The sequence below is a fragment of the Melitaea cinxia genome, chromosome 7, assembly GCF_905220565.1.
Source record: "Melitaea cinxia chromosome 7, ilMelCinx1.1, whole genome shotgun sequence".
In the NCBI taxonomy this organism is placed as follows: Eukaryota; Metazoa; Arthropoda; class Insecta; order Lepidoptera; family Nymphalidae; genus Melitaea; species Melitaea cinxia.
In genome coordinates, this window is record NC_059400.1 from 15,490,502 (window position 1) to 15,508,131 (window position 17,630).

The following is a 17,630-nucleotide window of genomic DNA, read 5'->3' on the forward strand; positions in this document are numbered from 1 at the left end:
TGGTTCTTGGAGAAACGCGACGGAAATTCCTCTATCCCGAGCTACTTTGAAAAGTTCGAGTGTAGCAAGCTTTGAGCGTTGCAGGTTAGCTTGTATAAACAAGACCCTGCTCGCTCGTCCACTTTGGACTGACGCACGGTTACTGTTATATATTGAAGGTAACATTTACTATACTAAATATTATAAAAGACATTTCAAATCACATTTTTAGCAATAAGATCATCGTTGTATTATTTTTTTTTCACCATACGTTTATGTAAAAATTTAGGTGTATAATTTATACATAAATAAATTTTAACCTGATATATGAAAATTTATATTATGATAAAATTTTACAGGGAAGCTTTGCTGTTGTATGTACCGGAAGAATCGACGCCGTATTACAAGTATAGAGTGGCACAAATAGTGGCACACGAAACCACGCACATGTGGTTCGGTAACCTTGTAACCTGTCACTGGTGGAGTAACACTTGGTTGAACGAAGGTTTTGCCAATTATTTCCAAGATTATATAACCAGTCTGGTATGATACTAATTCACTTAGTTTTTTTTTATTCAAAACTAACGACCTCTGTCCGTTCATATTGTTTTACACGATAAGTAATCAATCATCAACATATTATTTACTAAAACCTTCTCCGAAGCACGCTGCATCTTATGGTATAATTATTACCCAATTTCGATCGGTTCAGTTGATTTTGCGATATAACTGAACAAAAAAACTGGCTTTCCATTTATTACTATAGATTAATTTTAACTTTAAGAAAATTTTCTTTTTCAAAATTTGCGAATAAATACATTTAACAGGTGAAGTGGACAGTGAAACAGAAAAATGTATAGCAAATTTTTATCATATAGTATCTCATTATATGCAAGTTAGCTTTATTTGTAAGTAGTGGAACTGACCAATAGTAGCAATGTGAAGCTAGCGATGATAATAGTTATAATAGTTTGAGTTGTGACGTGAATTTTAATGCAAAAAAAATCTGTTGATGTTCAATGCACTCGTATTCACAGGTTGAACCAGAATTAGGATCTGCTGATATGCTCGTTATAAGTTCGGTGTATTCTGCGTATGACGCTGATAGCGATCCAGATTCCGCACCAATCACAAACAACAATGTCAACTCTCCAGCTGAAATATCCGGCCATTTCGGAACTATTTCCTATCAGAAGGCTGGCTCAGTGATTAGAATGATGCACCACTTGATTGGTGATGACGCTTTTAGGCATGGATTAAATAGTTATCTTACGGCCAAGTAAGTATTGAATTCGAACACTAAACTCTTTTTTTTTTTTGGTGATCTGATTTACGGCCAAGTAAGTATTGAATTCGAACACTAAACTCTTTTTTTTTTGGTTGTCTGATTTACGGCCAACTAAGTATTGAATTCGGACACTAAACTCTTTTTTTTTTTGGTGATCTCATTTTTTTTCGTTGCTTTTTTTACTCTTAAAATTAATTATTACATAAATTATGGTAGCAAGCAAGCTTAACTATAATATAAGACTAACAAAATGTATATTTGATTCTCTGACCAAAAATTATTAATTCTTCGGTCACTAGAAGAAGATAAAGTCTAATTTTATTATATCAAATAAGTGATTGCCTACAAGTATTAACGCCCATTTTATCAGTATGTATCAGTAGTATGTTGTAACGTGATAGTAATTTTCCCGTTTAAAATTTGTATGATATTTAAGTTTTAAGTTGTAACTAAACATTATATTTACAATAGATGAAAGTAAACGAAAGACGCTGGTGTCTCTAAAGGCTGTTTTTCGTACAATACTTTTGACGCCTTATTATCAAATAGTGCGAGGGTACACCTAGAGATAAAAATGCGTGCTTACATTCTTATGAATTCTTCATGCATTTCCTTGTTTTAAACAAATCATCATCATCATCATTACAGCCTATACAGTCCACTGTTGGACATAGGCCTCCACAAGTTTACGCCAAAAACACAGCCCACAGTACATAGTAGCAAACAAATGTTGAATATTATTTATCTAAACTTAGGGTCAATAAATTTTTCGTTAGAATAATTAAATATACATTTTAATATAAATTTGTTCATCATCAGCACTTACATACACATATTAGAACACATAAAAAGATGCAATTTCAGAGAAATAATTATAAATTGTAGTAGATATACTTCGGGATAGGCTCAACTAGAATCGTTTCATCGATTTTTCAAAAACAAATATAATTTATAATTCTAAATATTCCTATATTATTTTCAGTCAATTTGACTCCGGTTATCCAGAAAGACTTTACTCGGCACTCACTCAAGGTGTGGACAATTTTAATTCATTATCCGACTACGCTGATATAAATTTCACAAGTATTATGGAATCTTGGATAACGCAATCAGGTTTTCCAGTTGTCCAAGTTGATGTTAATGGAGAAGAATCTACGATTACTTTAACTCAGGTAAACGATTACATTTTCCAGTATTACTTTTTCTAATGATAGCAACTTCTTAGTAAAGTAATGATGCTATGAATTTTAAAATGTTGTAAATTTTTACAATCTTAGCGTCAGTTTTTTCTAATCCTGTTCCCAGTTAACCTGTAACAGTTAATTTAAACCTTAAACTATATTAATTACTTTTATTTTTATTATATCTTTTGTTATTCCTTATAATAATTTATAACAAAGAAATTGTTCATTCACTATTCAGCCTGTAACGTGCCGCTGATGTGAATAGGCATTTTTTCCATGGCGGGATTTCACTGCGTTAAACGGATGATTATGATGAATTATTAATTATTAATGAATTTATTTTAAATAATACCAGTTATAATATAATATATATTTTTTATAATGATATTATAAAACAAGAAAATAATCATTAAATTAGAAGTTAAAACGTCATATTTTATAAAAATAGGTAAAAAAACTTTTTAAGTTAAACGGTTTTATGTTAAACATACATTGCAATGTTTAAGATAAATGTACTAAAAACCAAAAAATAATAAAATAGATACAGTCGTGGGAATTATAAACATATGCATAGACTAGACTAAAATAAAACCGTGGGGCACGTCAATTGTCTACAATCGTTGATTAAAATGTTTGTTTTGTAATGTTACACTATAATTAGGCAGTTGTTCAACCGACAACGATGGACGTGTGATAAGTAGGGCTAGAATGTGGAAACAAGCTAGCAAGCTCGATTATAAGCGAGTTTTAGGGTTTCATAGTGGTGAGCGAGTAGTACTTTTATCATATGTTTTGTCGATTAAAGACAAACTACGAGCAGTGAAACGATTCCTCGCCAGCCAGCAGTGTGAATGTCCAACGATAAACTAGTTGAAACATCTCTTTTATTTACATGGAGTGTATAACTATTGGAATTTCCATGAGCAAGAAAATAGTAAGTAATTTCCTCACCGTCTGCGGGCCAACTGCCTATTTTAACGACGAATTAAACGATTCTTCTATCGCACATTAAGTCGATAATTTGTAGACAATTGACGTGCCCCACGGTTTTATTTTAGTCTAGTCTATGCATATGTTTATAATTCCCACGACTGTATCTATTTTATTATTTTTTGGTTTTTAGTACATTTATCTTAAACATTGCAATGTATGTTTAACATAAAACCGTTTAACTTAAAAAGTTTTTTTACCTATTTTTATTTTCTAGTTTTTAGTTTTTATTTCGCATTCTGTTTAATTCATTTAGTGCTTCATTATTGCAAGGCCCATCTTAAATATTGAGGTTGTATAGTGCACTGTATTCTTCTTGTCAAGCCCTTTTATTTGATACCCATATTGGTGGGATTGATAAAAAATTGTTATCAGACATTTGGTAGCGGCGGCCAGCTTAGATTTCAATTTTGCATAGTAAATTGTATTCTACTTGTTGAGACCTTTCATTTGATACCCATGTTGATGGGATTGATAAAACCTAAGTTATCCGCCATTTTGTAGAGGCCGCCATCTTGGATTTTAATTTTATATGGTACATTGATTATACTGGTTGAGCACTTTCATTTGATACCCATATTGATGGGATCGATAAAACCTACGTTATCCGCCATTTTGTAGCGGCCGCCATCTTGTATTTCAATTTTTTATAGTATATTGTATTCTGCTTGTTGAGTCCTTTCATTTGATACCCATATTGATGGGATTGATAAAACCTACGTTATCCGCCATTTTGTAGCGGCCGCCATCTTGGATTTCAATTTTTTATAGTATATTGTATTCTGCTTGTTGAGCCCTTTCATTTGATACCCATATTGATGGGATTAATAAAACATAAATTATCCGCCATTTTGTAGCGGCGGCCATCTTGAATTTATAATGATAATGAATAAACATAATTGTATTGTCACCAAAATCCAAAGTGTATACAAAATTTCAGATTAATCGGTTGACAGGAAGAGGGTGAAATTTGAATTACTAAATTTGACCCAAGAATAAAAAATAAAACAAACGGGGTGAGCTAAATAAAACCGTTTAAAAACGCGCGCCTTTTTTGACACATATCTCGTTTATGTCAACCCTTTAGATCCTAGTAATTAAAAGGACGTCTTAATCTATTTTAGAAGATATAGAAAATTCTCATTCATCACTCAGTCATAACTTTTAGAAAGACTATTTTTCTTCAGTAAAATGTTCGAAAAAGATTTTTTAGAGAGTAAAGCCCAATTTATTTTTAATTTATTGAATTACTTTAATTATTATTCACATCACGAATTATCGTGATGTAATTTAGTGCTCATGTTATGCAATCGTACAAGCTCACTAAATTGAGATCTCTTGAAATTAATATGACATATTCCAAGTAACTATTGATAAAATGTTCATTTTATAAAATCATAATAATTTATTTTATTTTTTTTAGAAACGGTTCTTCCTCGACTCAGGCCATACGTCGGATAACATCTACAAAATACCAATCACCTACACACTTGATACTAACTTCGATTTTACAAATACTAAGCCAGCGTTTATAATGGAGAACAGAACTCACGTCTTGTATATAAATGAAATAGGAAATAATCACTCTACGCCCATCTTTAACATTCAAGAGACTGGTAAATATTTACAAAACATTCGTTATAAATTTAACACTTACTTACTTGCAGACAAATTTTTAAACATTGTTTTAAGTTTGAAAAATCTATACATTAATTATACAGCTAAAAGTTTGTTTAAACGCGCTAATCTCAGGAACTACTGGGTCAAATTACATTTTTTTTTGTTGGATATTTACTTAGCCATTAACCCATTTAGCGAACCACGGGGTACAGCCACTATGCGATAATGTTAAATGTTCTAAAGTACCAGTTCATTAACCTTTTTGGATGTAGTGTTATAGTTTAATAATTTCGATATAACTTCATATTTCCTTATAAAGTGCAAACCCAGAGGTCGAAATTCGATCATAATTAAAAATTTAAATTAAAGAAAACCAAACAAATAATGAAAATAGAGAACTTTTTCAATTTGACTACAGACAATCAACAAAAGAGTTTAATATGCGTCTGTGTGTCAAATATATTATGTAAGTTTAGTGTGTGTAATGTTGTTTTTTTATTGATTAAATATATTTTTATGCATAATTAAAAAAAAATTAGCAACTGCTCTCCTTTTCTATATAAACTATGTATGTGTGTACGAAATTTCAAACTCCTCCGTACGCGAAATTTTTGTAAAAAGGGGTAGAAAGTTTTTGTTTCACGAATTAATGTATAAATATTAAATTATTTAACATTCCTTTTCCATTTATTCTGTAATTTTTTACAGTCAGTTCATTTAATTTATAGGAAATTAATATCAACAAAAGTATTAATAATATTAATATTTATTTTCAAGGTCTATACAGGGTCAATTACGACAGTCACACTTGGCACCATATTGCTGAACTCTTAAACGGAAACAGACGTGAAGAAATTCATTATCTCAACCGCGCTAAGGTAAAATATTGAAACAGATAATTTATAGAAAAAAAATCTCAATAAAACCTTTTTAATTCGCTTAACTTGTTTAAGTCGGTTTTGTTCAAAAAAATAAGACCGACTTCAATTTACTCAATAAATATACCTACGTACCTGTTTTAAATAAAAAAAATAAAATAATAAATTTCCTTCAAATTTTGAGAACATATTAAATCATCTTATACTTTAGATTAATTCGAATTTTTAAAATGTATACACGAAAGAAGAGTCATGAAAACGAATGTTTCTTTTGCAGATCGTTAACGACCTATTTGCGTTCCTGTTTGCTGATGAAGTAAAATTCGAACTTCTCAATGACGTGCTACGGTTCTTGGAAAATGAAACTAACTACGCTGTATGGACAGCAGCTATTCGTGGCTTTAACAGATTGAGGAGACACTATTTAGGTTCCGATACCTTAGCACTTATTGATGTTGGTATTATTTTTTTAAATAAGAAATAAAAATAGGTAAAAAAACTTTTTAAGTTAAACGGTTTTATGTTAAACATACATTGCAATGTTTAAGATAAATGTACTAAAAACCAAAAAATAATAAAATAGATACAGTCGTGGGAATTATAAACATATGCATAGACTAGACTAAAATAAAACCGTGGGGCACGTCAATCGTCAATTGTTGTATAGTGCACTGTATTCTTCTTGTCAAGCCCTTTTATTTGATACCCATATTGGTGGGATTGATAAAAAATTGTTATCAGACATTTGGTAGCGGCGGCCAGCTTAGATTTCAATTTTGCATAGTAAATTGTATTCTACTTGTTGAGACCTTTCATTTAATACCCATGTTGATGGGATTGATAAAACCTAAGTTATCCGCCATTTTGTAGAGGCCGCCATCTTGGATTTTAATTTTATATGGTACATTGATTATACTGGTTGAGCACTTTCATTTGATACCCATATTGATGGGATCGATAAAACCAACGTTATCCGCCATTTTGTAGCGGCCGCCATCTTGTATTTCAATTTTTTATAGTATATTGTATTTTGCTTGTTGAGCCCTTTCATTTGATACCCATATTGATGGGATTGATAAATCCTACGTTATCCGCCATTTTGTAGCGGCCGCCATCTTGGATTTCAATTTTTTATAGTATATTGTATTCTGCTTGTTGAGCCCTTTCATTTGATACCCATATTGATGGAATTAATAAAACATAAATTATCCGCCATTTTGTAGCGGCGGCCATCTTGAATTTATAATGATAATGAATAAACATAATTGTATTGTCACCAAAATCCAAAGTGTATACAAAATTTCAGATTAATCGGTTGACAGGAAGAGGGTGAAATTTGAATTACTAAATTTGACCCAAGAATAAAAAATAAAACAAACGGGGTGAGCTAAATAAAACCGTTTAAAAAAAAACATCACCATAAAATTTAGTTCGTACAACAGAGAAGACGGAATTAAATTTTATTGAAGCTATACCCTACACAGGAAATATCTTGCTCAAAATTTGGAGCAACCTGAATGGGGAAGTACAAAACATTGAAGAAACATTTTTAGTAATGTCACGCCCAAGTAGTATTCTTTGGGTGGGTAAGGTAGCCAGAGCTCTTGGGGAGGATTAGGGGTTAGGGCGGCAACGCGCTTAAAATACATGTGAGTTTTGCAGACTCCACAGGCTACGGTTTTAACTTACTATTAGCACTATAGATGGACTATAGGTTGGGTTGTTAGCTTCTTAGTATTAAAAACAGTGTGTGTCAGTTCCGATGCACGACTGGAGTTTACTCCTTCAAATCGTCTCTCTAAATAGGCACAAAAAAGGTTTACTAGTCTAAGAAAAATACTAATACTATATAAAATGGTAAATAAACAAATCAAATAACGCCATCTATCGGAACACAATAGAGATAGGGAAAACGTCGTGATGTCATGTCGATAGATGGCGTTAACAACAACGTAACGAGGTCATTCATTTAGTAGATTTTACTCATCATGTTTTTTTCATACCGGAGGCCTTATATGAAAATTGATTCTGAAGGGATAAACTCCAAAAACCGTTATTAACATCCTACTCAGTCAAAACATCAGCATGTATTTCTTTATATGTTCTCATTTCCAAATTGTCTGATAGTATTTCTGTTTTAGGAATTAGCACTGAACTTAACGGAAAACGCTATTAATACTTTAGGCTACGAAGTACGTGATAATGACGATTTCGTCACACTTGAAACAAGAATGATTTTGTTAGTGTTCGCATGTAAGCTCGGACATCAAGGATGTGTAAATAATTCGGTCGCGCTATTCCAAGCCTTTAAAAATAATGGAACATGGTATGAATAATATATTTTTTTATTTTTTTTTTTATTACACACAGTGTTTTAAAATCATTACTATTTCATAAAAGTATGTATCAAACACCAATGGGAATTACGCACTAAGTAATGAATAAACCACACAATTATATAATAATGTTAAGAGGAATATTGAGTCACTATAGTTAACTTATTTTGATAAAAAAACCCCTGTTTATATATGGGTGCATTAATTACATTTAGCTTTTATAAATTTGAAAAAATTGCGAATAAATGTAGTAACTATTAAAAAAAGTTTAGAGGTTATTGCAAATAAAATTTTAAATTATATTTTCAGGATTCACCCAAGTCTCAGAGAAGCTGCATATTGTATGGGTCTCAAACATGGCAATGGAGATGATTACGATTTCCTTTGGAACAGATTGGTTACAACTAATGTAGCCAATGAAGGGAGACTTATCAGTGAAATATTAGGCTGCACTAATGTTGAAGAAAAACTTAGAAGGTAAATCGTTACTTTTTAACTGACTGCCAATAAAGGATGATGTTCTTAATTCGATTGTATTTTTTAAGTGTATGCTGCCTGAGAACGTTTTACTGGGGTGACCAATTTCGATGATTTTTTTATTAATCAAAAGTGGCTAGTCATGTTGTCCCATTTAAATTTAGTCGAAATCTGACGGGTACTTTTTGAGTTATCCCTAAATAATGCGTATTTAATTTTTTTTTCGTCGACCAACGTTTTGTTACTTGTTGGTGTAAATTGAAATGAATTTTTTTCCGTTTGGTAGTTAAAAAAAAAAAATTAATACTTACGTTATTGTCTTTCTTAACGTATGTAACAATAATGTTTTCTTTTCCAGCTACTTAGTTTCGATGCTTCTCGAAGACAGTCCCATAAAGACTCAGGATCTTACGGTACCCTTGAGCAGTGTTTTAACGGAATATAGCAATCTAGATGTTGTCCTTGATGCTCTGAAACAAAATGTGTCACTATGGAAATCAATGTAAGTTTATTAGCGTGGGAATTTTAAGCACTAAAATAGTCTGTAAGCATCCGACCGCTGACGATGACGACCGTTCTGGTGTAATGGTTCGTGTGCCGTGTCGGCGGCGCCCAAACACCTACGGTCCCGGGTTCGATTCACGCTCGGAGTGGATACTTGTGTTTAAACAAATATTTATTTCCGGTCTCGTTGTTGGTCCTTGTGGGCCAAGAAGAGCATGTTAAGCTGATGGCCCCGGTTGTTATCATGTACACCTGATAGCGATCGTTACTCATACTAGGAAATATATATGACGACCTGCAGTGGAGCAACGTGGTGAATTAAATGTCGTATGTCAAGTCATCATCATCAGTTCAGTCTATCTCAGTCCACTGCTGGACATAGGCATCCACAAGTTCGCGCCAAAAATGGCGTGAACTCATGTGTTTTGCCCATAGTCACCACGCTGGGCAGGCGGGTTGGTGACCGCAGGGCTGGCTTTGTCGGATCGAAGACGCTGCTGCCCGTCTTCGGCCTGTCTGTTGTCGCTAATGACAAAACTGTTCTAAAAATGTTACACGAAGCAAAAGCTTCTATTGAATACGATTAAATAAATAAACAGAAAAATAGATATTACTACTACAGTAACTGTAACTACAGTTGTGTGTACAAATATACGTTTTTGCTTTCAGTTACCCGTCATTCGACACTACACTTTCAACTATCGCATCCGCTATGCACACGACGGAAGAATTTGATGCTGTAAGTCAAACAATCGATACTTCTCTCTTTCTTTTGAAATCTGTAAACGATATACAGATATTACAATACAGGCTTAGGGAGATCTTACATCTTGACTTTTCCTAAATATTTAACTCTGAGTGAGTAAGATTTTACTAAAAAGGCTGGTCAGTGGCAGTGTTATTATAATTCTGAATATGGTATATATATATATATATATATATATATATATATATATATATATATATATATATATATATGTTTGCATAATTAACTGAGGTAGAGTACAACAGGAAATATCCTGCTCAAAATCTGGAGCAATGTGACTGGGGAAGTACTTGGACCTTACAGAAGATCATGCTAAATTATTATTTGCTAAATAATTATTAATTTTACTGCTTTTGAGCAGTGTTGTGTTCCTGTGATAAGTAAAGTGACTACAGCTCCTAGGGGGATTGGTTAGGGTCGAAGCCTATGGTAATCGCTTACCATCAGTTGAAATGTTAACTTAACTGTTAACGCTTATTTGTCGACCTAGTCGATTCATAAGACGTTGTCACGTCAATAAGAATGTGCTTTATAAGTTGCCGTAGTTTTAGGTATTCATATCAAATATATTGCGCAATCCTGTTAAATGATCGTTTGCAATATACCGTATTATATGTATTGCATTATATGTATTGCATTATATGTATTGCATTATATGTATTTATTGCATTATATGTATATATATATATATATATATATATATATATATATTCAGTTAGGCGTTCTTTAGTGCATATATCTTCAGTAACAAAATGCCGGATAAATCGGTTAGGTCGAGGTACTTCCCCAATCAGAGTGCTCCAGATTTTGAGCAGTGTATTTTCTACTGTTCCCTGCCTTTAATAAATTGTGTGTTACTAATATATATATATATATATATATATATATATAAGCCTCCTTTTGGAGTTAAAATATGGTAGTATGAAATGGTATTTAAGTATAAAAATGATTGAAAACAACTACTTATAAGGAGGAGTGTTTTATTATAATAATAAAAAGTATTTTAGCGTGGACCGTGCGGACCGAGTCGCGTCGCTCTACGCCATGCAGCGGTGTATTTTTTATATTTCTTTTATTTTTTCCTTTCATAAGGTATTCAGCTTTTCCGAATATAATTAAAAATTGTGTGAAAATAACTAACTCCACGCGTACGAAGTCGCGGGCGGCCGCTAGTAGTTTTATATTTTTAAAATAAGTGAGAAGTTTATTAATTTTATATTCATATTATACTTGTTTTTCTTAGTTACTTACTCTGTCAGGTGGACTCCACGGAATGATATCTATTCGACATATTTATTTATTTGATTTATTTAATGATTTATGACTATATTGTCCTCTTTCTAGTACAATATTTATATTTTTATTTATTTTTAGCCATTTTTTAGCTGAAATATGTACCTACTAGCTATAGGTACGTGCGAATAATTTGCACTAAATAAGTGTAATAACTAGCACTTTACAAAATTACAAAAAAGTATTTATACGTGAGTTGATTTGAAATTGAACAATAAATTTACCGATCGCCAATCATATTGACGTTGTTTCAAAATTAAAGCCGTCATATATATAACTTCAATAAATAGTTAATTTAAAAAACAAAAGCAACAATTATAATTGATTTGTCTGGAAGAAATGGCTAAATAACTATAAGTCCGCCCATTGTACTTCAAAGTCTGTAAATGTTTTTTAAATGTGTTTATTGTTTAAAATGTAGTTGTGGTGTACAATAAAGTATAAATAAATAAAATTTCCACTTGATGCCGGTAGAGCAAGCAATAATCTAGAAAATGATATATAATTTATGTGGAGTAATTGTGAGTAAGTATTTTTTTTCTAAAAGGCAAACATCTTAACCTTAGCGTATTAATATATATAATATTAATATACATGATAATGTGATAGTGAACTGTACTCTTCCAGAATATTCGACAACATTTTTGGCAAAAAACATTCACTGTCATTAGCAATCCCATTGAACGTTTTAACAAACAAAGAACGTTAATGAATGTATGCTTAGAGAGGAGTTGTTTGATGGACGGTCATTTAGATCCGATGGGGCAATTAGACAAGGTTAATAAAGGGAACATCATATCAACATATTTAGGGAGAATACGGACAACATGATGAATTATATTCCTAGAAATACTTAGTGGAATGGTCTTCGAATTTATTTTGAGCTACGTAGACCTTCTGTTTTCCTTATTCAGGTGTTAATATTAATAAGAGATGATAATTTGGATTGCAATGAAATTAAAAAAAGTTTTTATATAAAATGTATCAAAAATAGAGTAAACAGTTATATTTTAATCGACTTAAAAAAAGGAGGAGGTTCTTTCTCAATTCGATTGTTTTTTGATGCGTATTTAATTTTTTTAGCGAATCGCGTCGTATAACTTTTCGATGTTATTGAAGTCGGTTTTCTTTTCGTTTCCGGGTTAACACAATTATAATTAATGCAGTTGATTTTAGAAAGAGGCAATTATGATATTTGCACATTTATAAAACTTGATAAGGTTAGGGAATATATTATAAATAAAATGAATAAGAAACCGGCATTCTGGTTCATACATTGTTTATTTCAACATAGCAGCATGAAGTAGCATTTGCTCCTAAGTAGAACATTTTTATATAAATGTTATTTATTTATTTACAGTGATAATAGATAAAAACGGTTGTGCTTTAGACCACACGACTGGACTAAAACTTTCCATTTTCACTAATTTATATCTCCCTCTAACTTCCGTTCGCCTCGTCCGATCATACTTTTCGTAACGCTCTCGTCACGCTCTCACCAGGTTACAGCCAAAGTCAAGCATACGTAAAGAAGTTTTAGTAAAAAAAAACGTGTTATTGTATTATATGGATTATTCCATTATACAGCAAGGCGCCTTTAAAGTTTTGTTACGTATTAGAAATAAAAATAAAGCATATTTTTTTAAATATCTTCGTCATGGACACTTCCATACAAAAATATACGCGATTTGCGATCATGACCTATATGATTAGCGTGCGTCTGAATCATGAATAGAAAAGTGTGCGAATTGGTTGGAATTTTGCCAATGAAGTTTTGTTTTAAAAAAATTAGTGCTAATTTTTCATTTGTTTTGGATAGCATTTAATTTTCTTGCCGATTCTTCTCATCTGAATTCCGAATCGGTGGTAGTGTTACGTTTATTAATTTATTAAAGACTAGTTTTTACCCGTGGCTTCGCTCGCATTGAGATTTTTTTTATATAAAACTATCCTATGTTATTTCTAATACCTCCAAAAATATGTGTACATAGTTTCATGATAATCGGTTATGTGGTTTCCGCGTGAAAGCGTAACAAACAAACTTACAATCACATTTATAATTCAAAAGTGCTTTTGAAGCCCATATTCTGATTTTATTTGATTTCAAGAGGTAAAATTTTATTTCGTGTTAGTATTAAAAAATATAATTTCTATACATTTATCATCGTGTTCCTATTAGCCTTGTAGTTGTTGTATAAAGCATACACACATAGTTGTTGTATTTATAATTTTATACGTATATTTCTAAGAATAACAAGAAAACTAGTATACGGGTAGCCTGATACAAAATGAACACCGCCATTTGTAAACACTTGAACGAGAGTACCTGTAAAGTATCACTGTCTATAGGCACAGGGAGAGTGGTAAAGAGCTATGGACGGGAAAGAGACACAAAATATTGTCTTACGAACTATCTCGCTTGCGGTACAAAACGCTAAAAGAACCCTCATTTATACCAATATAACACTTAATCTATAACAATATGCATTATTACGAATTAATGATTAGTAACTTACGCTTTACTTCAATTATACTTGATTAAAATAAATATTAAGTGAAGAATTTTCCCTCAACACATTAGCAACAACATAAATAGATATTGAATCATCTTATGAAATATTACAAAAAAACTTCAGAATCGTAATAAAATGCACCATACTAATATTGAACAATTGCCAAGCTGAAATGACATTGGCTCAGCAAGGTCAATGTAATTTTGCATCGAGTTATAAAAACTATTGGTCGTCCAGTAGTCGAAATTCGACCACAATTAATTTAAATTATAAGTTTGAAAATTATTAAGGTTCTGTTGTCAAACACCACACTTCTATAATAACAAACAAAAGAGTATATATGCGTATGTGTGTCAAAAACATGGTTAAAATGTATGTAATGTTTTTTTATTAATTTAATGTATTTTTATACATAATTTGAAACATATATTAGCATTCTGCACTCCTTCTCTATATAAACTAAGGTGTGTGAAATTTTATATTCATCCGTTCGCACAATTTGTGTAAAAAGGGGTACAAAGTTTTTGCTTCACGCATTAATGTATATATATATATATATATATATATAAATTTTATTGCCATTAACTAGGTGCAAATATTGTCAAAATAAAGGATTTTGCGAGGTCATTAAAACTAAAATAGACAAAAGCAATAACAAATAAACGCCTTACACTCAATGTCTATCAGTGAAATCAAAGGTTATTCTACTGTTACTGTAATTATTTCTATTCTTATAAATTAATTTATTGTTACGAGTAACAGTAAACACAAAAACTATGTTATTGTTAGCCTCATAAAGTGTATCTAATAGTGATTGTTATGCGATTATGATAATATTATTTAAATAATTATATAAATAATTAATACAAAATAGAATAATAAATAGAATTTAATCCTATTCCGAGAATCTGCAAACAAAGACACAAACGCTAAGGTCGACTATTTGTGTAAAATATAAAAATAATTCTTTTGAATGGGGCTTGAAATCACGACCGCTAACGCCAGTTGCTGTGGCTGCACCAAATCCTCTAAAATAAATTTTATTACTATGGTTTTAGTAACTTTAGATTCTATAGTTCCGAGAGTATCACTTAATATACCTTGGCTTGTCGCTGATAATAATATATTTTTTATTTTGGACCGAATACTTTTACCTCATCACTTCCACCACACGAAATATTTCTATTGAGTTTTGTTGAGTGTAAGTCGTTTGAATGAATAGTAAAAAAATTATAACATTACTTACGTCTTGGTTAATTAAGCCTTTGTTTGTCTTTATTTTGTGATAGATGTAATGTCACAAAAAGCCTTGTGCAAGCTATTTTGAGGATTCCTTACGAATATCCACGATTTTTAAAACAATGCAGTCGATACTGTTTGTGGTTTTGATGCAATACTTTAATGCTTTGCGTATGTTCCTCTGTATAAGCCGTTATAATTTATTTTTCTTAATGTGAAATAACTCATTATATAAATACAAACTAATACATAAAATTTCTAACAGTATGACGCCTGGTTGTCGTCGTGTACCGATTGCGGTGCCTCTGCGGTGGAAGCCGCTAGAAGAGCTCTGGATTTGGCCCTGGAAGAGGTAGACTGGGCTGAAAGACACAGAAGCGACATATGGAGCAGCCTGAGCAACGATGCCAGAGCAATCGCAGCTTCCCTATTGTTACTAATTTTAGGCGTTATTACCCTGGCATTCTAAGCCATGATACTAACGTATTGTTAGTTTTATTGGTTGACATCATTTGTTTTAAGTTTATTATCGAATACTTTATTAATGTTTTAATAAGTACTATCGTTATTTTGCATATGTTTACTTTTGTTTTATTATATAGTATAATTTTATATTAAATTTTAAGAAGAGATCCCATTCCACTGAAATCTAATATTGAAAGTATGATGTCATATGAATAAATTGTTTTAATGAATTGTTTTATCGTATTTTTATGTTTTTCCTTCGCTACGAAGAGGGCTTCTTGGTTCATCTTAAATCTCTATAAATACACACCAATATCACTCTCTTATAGTTTAGTAGTTGCATTCAAAATATCGTCTATGTGACATTTTCAAAATCAACTGAGTTTTTTTGGCACTATTTAAATATCTTAAACAAAAAAAAACAAGTGTACTTTAGACCACACAACTGAAGTAAAACTTTTGTAGCTCCTTTTAACTTATATCTCCCTCTCAACTTGCGTTCGCCTCGCCCGATCACAGTTTTGTAACACTCTCGTCATGTATTCATCAGCTTACTCGCAAAGTCAAGCATGCGTAAGGAAGTTTTACTTCAAAATGAATTTAAAGTTTCAAAATTTTTGAACGTAATTGTTTATATTGACGACATTTAAAGGAAATACCAATATGTATATAAGGAACAAGGAATAAGGTTGTTTGTATTTGATAAACTATTAAAACGATTTCCATAATTATTTTACCTTTGCTGTGTGGTTACGGCATTAAGAATATGACCACCCCCAATCTTCCCGTGGGTGTCGTAAGAGGCGACTAAGGGATAACACAGTTCCACTACAACCTTGGAACTTAAAAAGCCGACCGATGGCTTGATAACCATCCAACTACTGGCTTTGGAATACACAGGTCGAAGACGGGCAGTAGCGTCTTCGGTGCGACAAAACCAGCCCTGCGGTCACCAACCCGCCTGCCAAGCGTGGTGACTATGGGCAAAACACATGAGGATTCACTCCATTTCTGGCGCGAACTTGTGGAGGCCTATGTCCAGCAGTGGACAGTATTAGGCTGAAGTGAATTATTTTACCAATAAAACCGGTATTTAGAAGCATTATAAGTAATTATGGTATAAAAACGAAACAAATCATAGAAAGGCAGATGTTAAATTCAATTCAATGTTTGCTTTAATATTTTCACTTGTACCAAATTACATAACGACGACGACGTTTCAGCCTGTAATATCCCACTGCTGGGCATAGGCTTTCGTTCTCCATGTACGAGAAGGATAGGAGCTTAATTCACCACGCTGCTCCACTGCGGGTTGGCAGAAATGACGCAGAATGATACAAATGGTCTTGTTAAAGTAGCGTAGGAGAGTGCAGATCTTTTACTATAAATATATTGCTTCTAAATACATAAATATTTATTGTAACTGCTTTTGTTTTAAATTTAATATAAATATTTAAAACAAAAGCAGTTACAATAAATATTTATGTATGCAAATTTAACTTTTATGACATAATATACATACGTACAACTGAACTAACGTGTTGATGTCTCGTACGATGAATGCCGTGTACTAATGTTACACAGATTAGAATAACACATCATTGAAGTACCTCGACGTCACAGAAAATTACAGCTAAATAATACTGCTTTCAAATAATGTTGTATTCCTGTGGTAAAGAACGTGGCAAGGTGGTGAAACTCCTGGCGAGTGTCAGGCGTAGGGTCAGCAACGCGTTTAGGATGCTTCTGGTGTTGCAGGCGTCTATAAGCTACGGTAAGTGCTTGCCATTAAGAGGGTGGTACGTTTGTTTTCAACCATAGTTGTCTTAAAAAAAAACTAGCACACAGATACAAACAATTAAAGATAAAGAACCCCCATATTGGTATGTTGCAGAACCATATTATTGGAATAAAAATCTGTTAAACTTTTGGTTATAGACCAAATCAAATTCTCTTTTTATAATCGGTTGCGATGATAAAAATAATTGTATAAAAGCATAATAATATTATATTAATTTTTAAAATTTAAATCCTTTTTTTGGTATTTGTTCAAGCAAGGTAATCAATCGCAAAACGCAATTGCAATATTTTGATATAC

The 17,630-nt window shown here is 32.0% G+C and overlaps 1 protein-coding gene and 1 long non-coding RNA gene across 2 annotated transcripts in view; one reads left to right on the forward strand and one right to left on the reverse strand.

The window, feature by feature from the left end:
• Window positions 1-15,767, forward strand: part of LOC123655421 (membrane alanyl aminopeptidase-like) — a 30,109-nt gene extending 14,342 nt beyond the window's left edge. Inside the window, exons 5-15 of the mRNA XM_045591236.1 lie at window positions 339-522; window positions 1,017-1,258; window positions 2,250-2,439; window positions 4,865-5,057; window positions 5,839-5,939; window positions 6,217-6,393; window positions 8,081-8,265; window positions 8,585-8,752; window positions 9,111-9,254; window positions 9,926-9,995; window positions 15,333-15,767. Coding sequence (XP_045447192.1) covers window positions 339-522; window positions 1,017-1,258; window positions 2,250-2,439; window positions 4,865-5,057; window positions 5,839-5,939; window positions 6,217-6,393; window positions 8,081-8,265; window positions 8,585-8,752; window positions 9,111-9,254; window positions 9,926-9,995; window positions 15,333-15,536 — 1,858 coding nt within the window. The 3' untranslated portion in view covers window positions 15,537-15,767. The remainder of the gene's footprint in view (window positions 1-338; window positions 523-1,016; window positions 1,259-2,249; window positions 2,440-4,864; window positions 5,058-5,838; window positions 5,940-6,216; window positions 6,394-8,080; window positions 8,266-8,584; window positions 8,753-9,110; window positions 9,255-9,925; window positions 9,996-15,332) is intronic.
• Window positions 9,031-13,639, reverse strand: LOC123655425. The gene is made up of 2 exons (XR_006743397.1): window positions 13,587-13,639; window positions 9,031-9,222 (listed from the first exon to the last, which is right to left on the reverse strand). It is a non-coding gene; the product is annotated as an uncharacterized LOC123655425 (long non-coding RNA).
• Window positions 15,768-17,630: the final 1,863 nt, after the last annotated feature.